Genomic DNA, 12,924 nt, shown 5'->3' on the forward strand with positions numbered 1-12,924 from the left:
CTAGTCACCTTTGAAAATGGATTTTACATTTAGGTATACAGTACCCAAACACAATTTTATTTGGCATGACTGCGAAAAGGAGACGCCAGTCACAATGTAAGAACATTCAATATGATCCATTGAGAATGTGAGAAGTTATCCTTTATTTAGATGTATTTATTGCAATAGAAATGATTTAATTGTAGGAATTTTAAGCTTCTTAATACAGATTGCGGCTGAAGAAGAAATCAAGCGGTTAAGAACCGCCCAACAGGTGTCTGGGTATCTGATGGTCGGAGTAGACACCGGCAAAGCGGATCACCCAACCGATACCATCGTAGTTGACGGTCTTGTGAAAGCGGACGAGCACCTGGCTGCGCCGGCTCTTGTAGTACTTTGGGTTATCCTCGCCACAGAAGCGTCTCATTTCGCGCTCCTCACCGGTTGCGTCCTGTTCCAGGATTTGCAGGTAGTCCGTGTGACAGGTGGTCTTCGAGCCCAGATTGAAGACTAAACAAAGAATGGTTAATTATTAAATGCCATCGTTGTACAATTGCTTTCAACTCACCTTCAAATGTAAGGAACACAACATTGTTGCTCGGCACGCGGACAATCCACTGACACTCTGAGTTATTGCGCACATTGTTCGGATAGAAGGGATTTGAGAATATGCCCTCGGTATTGTAGAATTGACCACCGCAACCAGGACCCTTCTCCACCGGACTGGCCAAATAGGTGAGATCCAGCGAGGTCAAGTACGAGCCAGTCTTCATCTGTAGCCGCAGTTCATTCGCATTGCTGAACAGGCTCTTGCCCATGTCCACAAAGGAGCAGACGCGCTGCAGCGATCGATTCGTCCTGTCGAACACCTCCAAATTCTCCATTTCGCAGTCGTAGGTGCCGAATATCAATTCGGTGTAGTACAAACTTAAGGTGTAATTTGGTGGCGCCCGAATAATGATGTTACAATCGGCCGACTGTGATAAATGCACTCTGCCCTGCAGTCCATCGTAGTGGCGCTCTCGGTTGGAGTTCAGAGCGACCTGTAACTGAAATCCACCATGCTGCTCCAATCCCTTTGACCGGAACTTCAGATACACCTCGCTGGACCGGCCATAATAGATGTCCGGCTTCACATTGCCGCAGTACACATGCTCCGTGGCAAAGCCGAAACCGTTCTTACTGGAGGTCTGGCCATTGAATACCAGGTCGGTGCCCAATCCCTGCTCCAACAGCGGTGCATCCTAGATAGGAGAAAAGTTGAGATTAATTAAATTAAAGATACAAATTTAAAAAAAACATTTTTCAATTCACCTCACTATTGTAGATTTTCAAATAGTCATCCACGCAGCTACCATTTTGATTCGGTCCGTGGAGATCAAAGTTGACGAACTGCACCCTCAGCAGGGAATCGCCCTTAATTTTCCAGAAGCACGACACTCCATTGGGATAATTGCCACCTGGCGTCCTTGCCGGAGAATTAATGGTGACCTCCTTGGTGCCATCCGCACTCAACGTAATCTCTGAACTGCCGCATAGTCGGGGAATAGCATTGATGGTCACCTGGAAACCCGTATCCGTCACCTTATTATCGGTGACAAAGCGCATATAGAGCGTATGCCTGGTTGTTCTCAAGGTGGGCGGTTGATTCTGGCCACAAAAACGTCCGATAATGTCGGCAAAGGTTCCGCCACCATCGCGCAACTCCACATAATCACTGCGGCATCCGTCCGTGTCTTGGACATGGAAATTACTGAACTCCACGCTTATCTGCTGATCAGGATTCACCCGGAATACTATTTGACAGTCCAAATCGTTTTGATAACCGCCAGCGTTGTTAAATTTGCTATAGACATAACGCGACGATCCGTTCAGCGAGATCTTCTCATCGCAATTTGGCATTACGCGCACCAAGGCACGGAATCCCCTCGATGGATCCCGATCATCCGAGAAGCTGTGTATGATGCCCCGCTCTTGGGGAATACTGATCAGTGGCAGATCCTCGTTAATGCGACCGCAGAAGCGTCCCCATCGGTATCGCTCGTCCGGGATGGGTCCGGAGAATACCTCGACGCCATCGTAGGCACAATTGCTATTCGCCTCAAAGTCAATGAATAGGAACTTAATGTTGAACTTGTAACCAGCCGGGGCGGTTAGATTCCAATAGCAATCACTGCCAGGTGGCAGGGTGTTATCCGTATGCTGTACGGGTGATTCCACCATTGATGTTCGCGAGATAATTCCACCGCAAAGGCGGCTGGTATAGAGTAATGTGAATCCGCGACCGGAATAACTGCCATCCGTTCGGAGCAGTAGATTAACATATTCCTTGCCCCGATACTCGTGGTTATGCTTTACGCCGCAGAGAGTGGTCTGTTGCGGATCCTTGCCCTTGTCCTTTGTGGTCACCGTGAGATTGTCGTAGAGGCAAACGGATATGGGTCCCTGTTCCAGATCGAAATTGACAAAGCTGACCAGGACACCGCCCATCGATGGACTCCTGGGCACTATCGTCCAATTACATTGCAAGTACTTTTCATAGCCATTCGGAAAGCCCGGACTGGCCAGCTCCTGTTCCGTGCTGTCGGCGTACAGCAGGCCACCGCAATTCCTTTCGAATTTGGCCAAAAAACCATCGGCCACCACATCGCCATCGGATCGGAAGATTAGCCGGAGATACGGTGAAGTTGTGTTTATCATCTCCGGCGCAACACGACCGCAAATCCTCTGCAGGTCGGTCCAATTGCCAGTGGTCTCGTTGCGCTGCTGGACGAGCAGGTAATCCTTTGTGCAACCGGGGCTATCCTCGATATAAAAGCGTCCTTGGAATGTTAGACCGATGTGGTAGCCCATTGTCGCCTCGACCTCCCAGATGCACTCCACATTGTTCTTGTATTGCTCGGCAAAGTCGATGGCTCTATAGGGATATACCAACTTGCCACCGCATCCAGATCCATACTTGATGGACACATTGAAGGTGGCATTGGCTGAGAAACTATCGGAGTGATATTCCAGGAAGAGACCTCGCTCCACCACCATGTTCACAGCTGTGGCCTGATTGCAAAACAGTCCCAACGATGGTGAGTTCTGATCGGGTCCATTGTATACCTAATTCAAAATCAATGCATTGTATATCATATCATATATTGTGTCCAAAAAAGATACCATACCTTAAGATAGTGATGCAGGCATGGGGCTTCCGGAGATTGTGCGGACGGGCTCGGTGCTGGCAGGTTGACGTTATATACCGACACCTCCAGCTGAATGTCCTGCGGCACCAGGACCTCGTCCTCGCCACTGGCATCCGTATAGGGTCCAATGGCCCAGGCACAGTCAATGGCGCCCGCCGCCGACACCATTCCCGATGGCTGGTGCACCGTCATATTATCACCCGGTTCCAGGATAATGACTCCGCCGCACGACTGTGTGCTATAGCTCAGGACGAGATTGGTCATTGCGTTGCGGGCGGATGCCGAGACGACCAGTTGAATGGGGAAAGGCAACCGGATGGAGGGCAGGGGCTTGCCAGGAGCGGGTGACTGGTAATCGCAGAGAATGCGCTCCATGAGCTCCTCCTCCTGCTCCAAGCGGTTAAACTTAAGCGGCGAGAGCAATGCGCACATATGTGTATTCCACATCATTACGGACGTGGTGTTGTACTCTTTCACCTGAAAAAGGAGCAAAATTCATTTGTTCATCCCTAAAATGAACAGTTCATTTGCGATGAATAACCTACCCGAATCAGGAGGGTACTATTGGACGGTGGAACGACTTTATAGCTGCAGTGAAGCGGACGGCTGATATTGAACCGCTGGAACTGAATATCTGCGACCTCATTCATCATTACCGTGAATCCCGGACAGCTACTGGAGCCATAGGCACTGAACCGCAGCTTGATTCCATGATTCTGAACAATGGGCAGTAGGAAGGCATCGATGCCCATTGTATTGTCCGAGGAAAGCACCTCCGCAGGAGGATCGACGTTGTAGCGACCCAGGATGGATTGCATTTTGAAATCGTTGGCCACGGTAAGGCGGCCACGGAATCCAAGCCTTCCTCTGAGATCCATATTCGTGCCGGTGTTAAAGTCGAGAATCTCCAGACGCACCCTTCTGCCCTTGGGCACTTGCACCTGCCACTTGCAGTGCATGGGATGGGGTACGCCTAAGGGATAACCGGGTGTTTGGAGAACTCCCACGGATGCGTAGATGGTCTCGCCGCATCGTGAGCCCAGCGAGGTGTACTTTAAACGGAAGCCCTGATTCTCCGCCGGAATGCCATCCAGGAAGCGATATCGGAACACGATCTTGTTCGTCTCACTTATCAGGTGCTTGGCTTCCATACCGCAGAGCATTAGGGTGTCCACGATCTTCTCCTCACCGTCCAATCCAAAGGCATCCATCTCTTCGAGCATCAAGTGATTTCGCTGCGAGCAGCTACCATTCCGCAACGTGGGTATCTGCAGATATTCGCTAGTCAGATCGATGGTGCTGCCCTTCTCCAGTTCGATGGTGTAAACGCATTCCTGCAGCTGCTTGCCTTCCTCGTGAATCAACAGGAGGTCCCTCGACGGCGAGGCTATCACGCCCTCGGGACTATGGAAGGAGCCTCCGCATCGGGCCACACTCAAACTGGCATTGAAGCCCATATGTGGCTCCGAGACATCGGTGAAGTAGCGAATCCTCATCTGGTTACCGGTGGAGTAGATCGTATCCGGCTTACGATTGCCACAATAGCGACCGATCTCCGGTCTTAGCTCCGTACTGCCATCGTTGATCAAAACAAATTCCCGTTGGCACTCCTCCGGTTCCCCGGTGGCGTCCAACATATCGAATGCGCCTTGAAAGTGCAGCATTATGCGGTGTTCTGGTGGTGCTTCAACGATCCAAATGCACTCGGAATGGGGATGCGGAAGATGTGGGTAATACGGTGAGCTAATGAACTGCTCATCTCCGGAGGCGGACAATCGGATACGGCCAGAGTCGGTGTAACGCAGTTCCTCGAAGCGGAAGGACACCAGGAAGCGGGGTGGACTCGCAAAGTGGAACTTTATATAGGCCTTATTCGAGGAGGTGTTCAGGACCTCGTGCACGACATCCTCACAGTACTTGCCACGTCCCAAGAAGGGCGAATCTTCATCGTTTCCATTGCGGAGTAGAAGATAATTTCGGCAATCACTCGATCCGGAGGCCATGTTGTTCTGCAACTGGAAGTCGGGGAAGTCGATCTTGATTCTACGGCCCTGGCGCACTTTTATGGTCCACACACAATCGTGGTTTGGCCGCGGAAGGACCTTCAGGATCTCCGTAATGTTAACCAGTCCCTTGGAGGCAGTGATTTCCGAACCGCAGGCCGTGCGCACAATGCCATTGAATCCCGTCTTATTCACACTTGGATCCGTCACGAATTCCACCCTGAGATAGGGCCTTCCATGAAAGACTCGGTCACTCGACTCCGTGGGCAGGGAGCACAACGTTCTTAGCTCCGACCAGTTCTGCAGATCGCTCCCACTAAAAATCTTAACATAGTCAGCAATGCAATCTTCGCTAAATATCTCCAGATCGATTTGGGACAGTGTGAGTACGGCATGCATAGCCGGATTCGAGGGCACCAAAGTCCAGAAGCAATTGAGATCCTGCTCGTAGCCATTGGGATAGCCAGGCGAATGAAATCCGATCACCGATCGATCGATTGTAATCAACTGATTGCCACACTGGCGTGTCCGCTCCTCTGCCGTACGATTCGAACGTAGCGCCTCCTTGGATAATCGATTCCAATTTAACTTGAAAGGACCTCGATTGCTCGTGAAGTAAACCACATTCGTGCTGGAGATGATGGTTTCGTCGGGATCAGTCACCTCGATACGAGCTCCAATGTCCGAATAGCCGTCGTAGAAATTTAAATGCGGTTGGTCCAGATCCCTCAGATAGAGCAGGGATATCGCCACCACGTACTCCTTGTCCACCGTAATGCGCCAGCTGTACGGCACCGGATCCTGGAATTTGCTTGGAAAGTGCGGCGATTCAATGGTGCCTTCAGTGCCATTCAGCTCGTTGTGGTGCTCTATGTAGGGAGGACTATTACGTAAATGAAAATCCCAAAAATGAGAATATGACACTCACCGTAGTTATAGGAGGCCATGAATCCCTCGCCCACATTGTCGTCGTCACTCTTGAACTTCATCCAGATGGCACCGCGCGAGTGAATCACGCCGGGCACTTCGTTGCCACAGTAAACGCCGATCAGTTGGCCGCTCTCCGATTCCTCGCGCACTTCCAGATAATCCCGATTGCAACTCTCTGACTTCTCCAAGTCCATCGACTCCAGCGTGAGACTGAGGGAGTTACCCATGCTGGCTTCCAGCAGCCACAGGCATTCAATGTTTGGCGGATACGAGGCGGGGTAATAGGGTGAAGTGAACTTTCCGGACAGAGCATTGTAAATACTGCCGCAGGACGTGTCCATGGTCATGTAGTGTCCTTGGAACTCCTCCACCAGCTGGAGCGGCACACTGACGGTCAGAGCCTGGCCATTGGAAATCAAGGCCGGCGGATGCGAGCGACAGAACTTGAGACGCGGTGTTCCCTGCGGCTCTGTACCCTCGTAGATCTTAACTCCCACATTGAGGCAATCACCCTCCGTGGGATATTGCTGGTTGGCATCCTCGCGCAGCTTCACATGGGTGGGCGTAAAGATGATGCGTTTGTTGGGCTCCACGGCTTGGAATACCCATAAGCAGCTCTCGTTTCGGGCCGCCTGCCTGGACATTTGGATGTAATCAAACATTGTTTCATCAACGATTATCTGGGGAATAGAAAATTGAGAATTTATTACATGATCTTGGATCTTTGGAGATGGCGGAGTGTTTCACCGTTTGGCCACAGGACTCGTGGAAGTGCAGCCGGAAGCCCTTTTTCGAAACGGAATCATCGCTGATAAATCGCACCACAGCCATATTGGATGAGGAAGAAAGCAGCTTGTCATCTTCCGTCTCGTCGCCGCAGACCTTGAACAATCTTTCACCCTCCGTGTCGTCCTCCGTCAGATCGTAGGCCTCCAGATAATCCCAGTTGCAGTCGTAGCCCGACTCAAGATTAAGATCCGCCATCTCGAAAACGATCTGGTGGTGCTGGGAGACCTCCACCTGCCACTCGCATCGACTGTGAGCTGGATAATTGAGCGGATAATTTGGCGATTCGATCACTCCGTTTCGCGCCGTCAATTTGCCACCACAAGCTGTGGATGGAAAGGTAAGGAAAGTATGCAACACTTTATTTTCAGCCGCTAATTTCAATAGAGAAATACAATATATATATGAAATGTATATATTACTTACTTGCTTTCACAGTTCTATAGGTGGCTTCAAAACCGAGTCCATTGTGCGAATTGTCCGAGATGAAACGCACGTGCAGCCTGTGACCCGAACTGGTGATCACCAATTTGGTCGTGGAACCGCAATGTCGTTCGTGGACTTCCACCGAATTCTTATGATTGGAAACCTAAAAAAACATGCGATTAGTATTTCATAATTTGAGAACCTTATGTGGAGGAAGACCCAAGCTCACCGTCAGCGCATCCTTGGTACAATTGGGACTGTCCTCGAGATCTATGTTGTTGATCGTAAGCTCGATGGCGCTATCCTGCTCGACGGTGATCAGCCAATAGCACTCCAGGTTGTTCGGATACATTTTTGGATAATTGGGCGATTGAAAGAATCCGAACGTGCCGCGCAGCTCCTCCATGCAGCCATCGATGCGATAGTCCAGCTGAAAGTTCACATTGCTGGCATTGTGGACGACGGTCAGCACTTCGCCGCTGATGTTCATCGCTTGTGGTGTGACTATTTCCTGGACATTCCTGCCGTCCACAATGTACAATCCGCCGGGCATGGTGGCAGTCGGGACGTGCTGTTCGTGCCGTGCCAAATGTGAGACTTCCACTAGAACGCGATTGCCCTTGGGCGCACGAATAGTCCAACTACAATTGATGGGTATGGTCTCCCAGAATGGTTCCATGTAGTTCAGACTCTCAATGGTTCCCGTCGTGGCCGTAAGGTTTCGAATGCAATTCGCCTTGTAGGATATTCGAAAGCCACGGAATGTGTTGGACGCATCAGAATCGAAGACAATGGTGCCCTTATTGTTCTCCAGCTGAATGAGCGGATTATGCAGATCATCGTCCTTGCAGAGTACTTTGCAGGGGCTCTGATTGGGCAGCTTAATGCCCGTGTAGATCTTCACGCTGTCGTAGTAACAATTGCTCAAACCCTCCAGTTCCAAGTCCTCGATGAGAAGCGAAATACCCGATCCCGGATGCAAGCTAATTCGCCACTCACAGTGCGCCATGTTGGGATACGAGTTCGGATATCTGGGCGACGAAATGGCGCCCATATTCGAACGCAAACTTCCGCCGCATCCGAAGGCAAAGATTCGCCAGCGCAGCCGGAATCCACGACCATTGATCGCCGAATCCGTATGAAGGATCAACCTCATCTCGTGGCTAAAGCCTGGTATCCGAGCGGGTATATCCCGTCCGCAGAAGCGCCCAATCAGTGGGGAATCAGTGCCGCCTCCATTTCTCACTTCCAGATAATCGGCTGAACAGTTCGGCGATTGCTCCAGTTCAAAGTTCTCCACCTGAATCTCCAGCAGATGATCAATCGTACCGGTCAGATGCCAATCGCAGTCCAAGCCGGCCGAATAGTTGGCCGGATATTCCGGTGAGGTTAGCTCACCGCTGGACGCATGAATGTGACCGCCGCACTTGGCTCGATCCTCGAAGGTGTAGGTTAAATCAAAGCCTCCATCCGATTCGCTGTAGTCCGACACGAACTTGAGGACAAGCTGACGCGAATGGCTGAGCAGATCCTCTGGCACACTATTACCACAGTATTTGGCCAACGGCTTGCTCCTCTCGTCATTTACCTGGGCACCCAGACTATCATAGATCTCCAAATAGTCATAGATGCAGTCCACCGCATTTTCCAAACTGAAGCTGTTCCAGTGGAGGCGGATGGCCTTGTTTGCCGGCGCCATTATCACCCAGTAACAGGTGGCTTCGCCGGCATATGAGTCGTCGTGCACCGGCAAGCGGATATGATCGCCGGAACGGGTATGAACGCCACCGCACTTATCGTTGCCGGTGGCCAGGGCTCGATACTCGAACTTAAAGCCACGCCCCATGCTGTCCACATCGGTGGACAGGTGCAACTGCAGGTAGTTGGTTTCGCTGACAAAGTTCTCCTCCGGCTGATTCTTGCCGCAATAGGGGCCCAGGATCTTTCGGTTTAATCCATCGTTGATCTGTGCAGGAAGAAAAATGGAAGTATGGTAATATGGAATAAGTACGTATACGTTTGATTCGGAACTCACTCTCAAGTTGGTTGTCAGACATTCATCGTTATCATCATCGTCGCTCTCGCCATTGGTCAACTGAAAGTCGATCCTCTTCAGACTAATCACCGTATTGGTGGCCGTACTAATCGTATAGGTGCAGATACGATCCGATCTTGTTAGATTGGGATAACCGGGTGAGGTAATGGTGCCCTGCTCATTATTCAGTTTATAATCGCAGGCCATCCGGTAGTTCAACTGGAAGCTGCCGGCACGGGCATAAAACTTAATCTTCAGCCGATTGAATTCCGAAGTGAAGGTAGGAGGATTCAAACGCGACGCATCCGATCCGCAAATCTTCTCCTGCAAAATGCTACCACCCTCGTCCGTGATATCCAGCACCTCCAGGCAGTCAAGTGGATCCAGCTCCAGACGCGCAAACTGAATGACAACCTGCTCGCCCACGGCCAAATGGATTTCGTATTCGCAGGAGACACCACCTGGTTCGGTATTGGCTGTGGATGATTCAGAAATGGTGCCCTCCTTGGCGGTGTAGACACCACCGCAGCCGGGCACACGCTCCTCCACGGAATAGTGCAGCTGGAAGCCAGTATCGCTGCCCTCGGCATCCGAATGGAAGTGGATCTCGGCCAGGTGGGTGGGCAAGAGCAGCGGTGCTGGCGCTCCCGTGGTGCAATATTTGGCCAGCTCACGTCCGGAAATGCTGTCCTTGATCTTCATGAAGTATTGTGCTTAAGGATTAGCAAGGGAGATAATCTTTTAAATTGCAAAAAAACTCACCAGGACATAATCGAAATTGCAATTTGCGTGCTGCTCCAGCTGCAAACTGAAGAAGGTCAGCTTGATGCGTTTGGTGGTGGGCGCCACCAGTTGCCACCGGCAGTCCCGATTCTTCGGATAATTTCCGGGCGATCCCGGCGACGCAAGTGTGCCATGTGTCTCGAAATTCAAGCGACCGCCACACTGCGGCTCCATCGAGTTCCATGTGAGATCGAATCCCTCTTTAGCCGTCGAGTTATCGGATCGGAACCATAGATAGAGTTGATTGCCGGATGATACGATATTCCCGCCATGCGGTAAATGGTTACCACAATAGCGTCCAATTATCTGGGCAGCCGCCGAACGGCCATCGTTGATCTGCAGCCAATCGAAGCGGCATTCCGTGGAATCCTCCACATCGAAGCTATTGAACGTGACATTTACCACCAGCGATTCGTTGGTGCGAATAACCCAAGCGCACTGGGCATTGTGCTCGTATCCAGTGCCCTCCGGCGGATACCTAAGCCTGCCACTCTGGGCACTCAGCATTCCATTGCAGCTGCTGAAGCGCGTCTCGCAAAGTCGTCCCCGGTAGCCAGGTAAACACTGGCAGACGAATAGATCCCCACTGGTGGTGGGACGGCAACGTCCTCCATTCTTGCATGGATGCTGATCGCAAGGACTCGGCTGTGGCTCACAGATGGGCGGACGGAAGCCAATTGGACACAGGCAGGTATAATTCGAGGGTCCGGCGAACAGGCAAATGCCACCATTCTAATGGAGCATTCAAAATGTGCGTTATAATGTGTGCTCAAGAGAATACCTAGACAGCAACTCACCAGGCAGGGATTTTCCTTGCAGTTTGTGGTCGTGCCATTGACACAGCCATTCGGACCGTATCCTGTTCCCACCATGCCCATTGGACATCTGCAGGATGTGGTGCCGGAGATCAAAAAGCAGCTCGCCGTCGGATAGCAGGGATTGTTGCCCGCCGGACAAGTTCTTGGCGTCTGTCCAGCTGGGATGTCAATGTCCTGGGGGCTTCTCTCGCACTTCCGCCCATCGCCGGTCCAGCCAACGGGACACTCGCCGCAATGATATGAACCATAGGTATTTATGCAATCTACCTTGGGACTAAGACTGCATCCACCGTTGTTCGTCTGGCATTCGTCCAAGTCCCGGCAACTGACCCCATTCCCGGTCAAGCCGGCTGGACAGGGAGCACAGGTGAAGCTGCCAGGCAGATTAATGCAGCTGGTGGAGCAGGGCTTGTGGGCGGCCGAATCGCTGCATTCGTCCACATCCTCGCCACAAATGGGTGTCAAGCCATTCGTCTTCCAACCCGGTTCGCAGATGCATCGATAGCCGGCATCGTCTGCACTGGGCACACAAGATCCATGGCCACACAGCTCCCATGCACTGGACTGTGAGCAATCCGCCTTGCGCTGGGTGCAGTGCATCCCATGCCAACCCGGCTGGCAAAGGCAACTGTATGTGCCGAAATGATTCTGGCATTGTCCACCATTTTGGCAACCCAGATCGGTGCCCTCGTACAGTGCGCACTCGTTGACATCCATCTCGCACTTGGTACCCTGCAGTATATATTAAATATTAAAGCAATTGGGGGATACATTTTAAAGAAAATTAAAAAATTCACTCCATTTGCAGTTTTTAAATTACTTTTCAAATAGCTTATTTTTTTCCAAAGAATTCGCGTTCTTTATTAAAATATAATAGTCATTTGTTCTGTTACCACCTTAGACGCCCATTAATACTCCCCTTTTTTTTTACTCGACTATCATGGGGATTCAATGAACGCATATTCGTGTATACCCACCTCGAATGCCGATCGACATTGGCAACGGAATCCGGTGTATGTGTTGTAGCAGGTGCCTCCATTCTCGCAGGGTCCACTTGCACAGCTGTTTGCCTCCAAATCGGTCTTCATTCGATCCACCCGATTCTCCAGCGCTCTGAGTCGTGTCTGAAAACGCCGCAACAGAGCCATCGATCCTCGGGTCCTGTCCCAAATGAAAAAAAGGAAATTAACCTCATACATATTGTATTACATGAAATATATATATAGTTATTGAGCTTTTATAGTCTGAGACCTTTTATTTTATTGTTATTTTTTACCCATACGCTCTAGCATACATAATAAGATAGGAACATTAAGCTGCATTCCAATATTTGATGATCCCACTTCTATAGTTTCAGAGATCGAAATAGATTATATACCCTTGTTGTAATGCTCACCTATTTTGCTGCACTCGCAGCATTGCACTCAAGCCATTCGCTCCAAAGGCGCGCCTATTGAAATCAGCCAACTGATCCGCCAGCTCGCGCGCATCTACGAAATCATCATCCTTGCCACCGGAACGCTTTTTGGAGCCACTGGTGGCCAGCAAGAGCTCCATAACATCCAATTCCTCGTTGATGGTAAGCCGCGAATTTCCGCTCAATCGAAAGCTTATATTGCGATTTGCACCGGATTCAAAAATCAAATTGCCATCTTTGCTTATAATTTTTGGCCTAAAAGCAATTGTGTTATTAGCCAGAATACACTATATTCCATTTATATCGAGTCGAGTCCTTACGAGTTGACAAAACCCTCGGCAATGGGCCAAGTATCTGTGATGATGGCAAGGAGTGTCCAACACAATAGGAGTCTGCTCCTCGCAGCTCCTTCCATTTTGTCACTTTTTTTGTTTTTTTACAGAAGAGCACTTCCACTGAACATTAAGACCACCAGAAAAAAAAAAATAAGATCCGTTCCGCTGGATATTCGAAGTCCAACTGTGCTGCTCCCGCCGATCTTCACGTTCCAAATCAA

The 12,924-nt window shown here is 50.5% G+C and overlaps 1 protein-coding gene across 1 annotated transcript; it reads right to left on the reverse strand.

Annotated features, from left to right (window-relative positions):
* Window positions 1–139: 139 nt before the first annotated feature.
* On the reverse strand, window positions 140–12,783 carry Cubn (Cubilin; the record flags this gene model as incomplete). The annotated part of the gene is made up of 15 exons (NM_167193.2): window positions 140–489; window positions 548–1,223; window positions 1,294–3,087; window positions 3,150–3,647; window positions 3,716–6,042; window positions 6,102–6,783; window positions 6,851–7,215; window positions 7,316–7,478; window positions 7,545–9,281; window positions 9,351–10,046; window positions 10,113–10,865; window positions 10,931–11,683; window positions 11,929–12,112; window positions 12,348–12,623; window positions 12,689–12,783. The coding sequence occupies 15 exons, from the start codon at window positions 12,781–12,783 to the stop codon at window positions 236–238; spliced, it is 11,253 nt and encodes a 3,750-aa protein (NP_727348.2). The 3' UTR covers window positions 140–235.
* Between the last annotated feature and the right edge of the window lie 141 nt (window positions 12,784–12,924).

The sequence above is a fragment of the Drosophila melanogaster genome, chromosome X (assembly GCF_000001215.4).
Source record: "Drosophila melanogaster chromosome X".
Lineage (NCBI taxonomy): Eukaryota > Metazoa > Arthropoda > Insecta > Diptera > Drosophilidae > Drosophila > Drosophila melanogaster.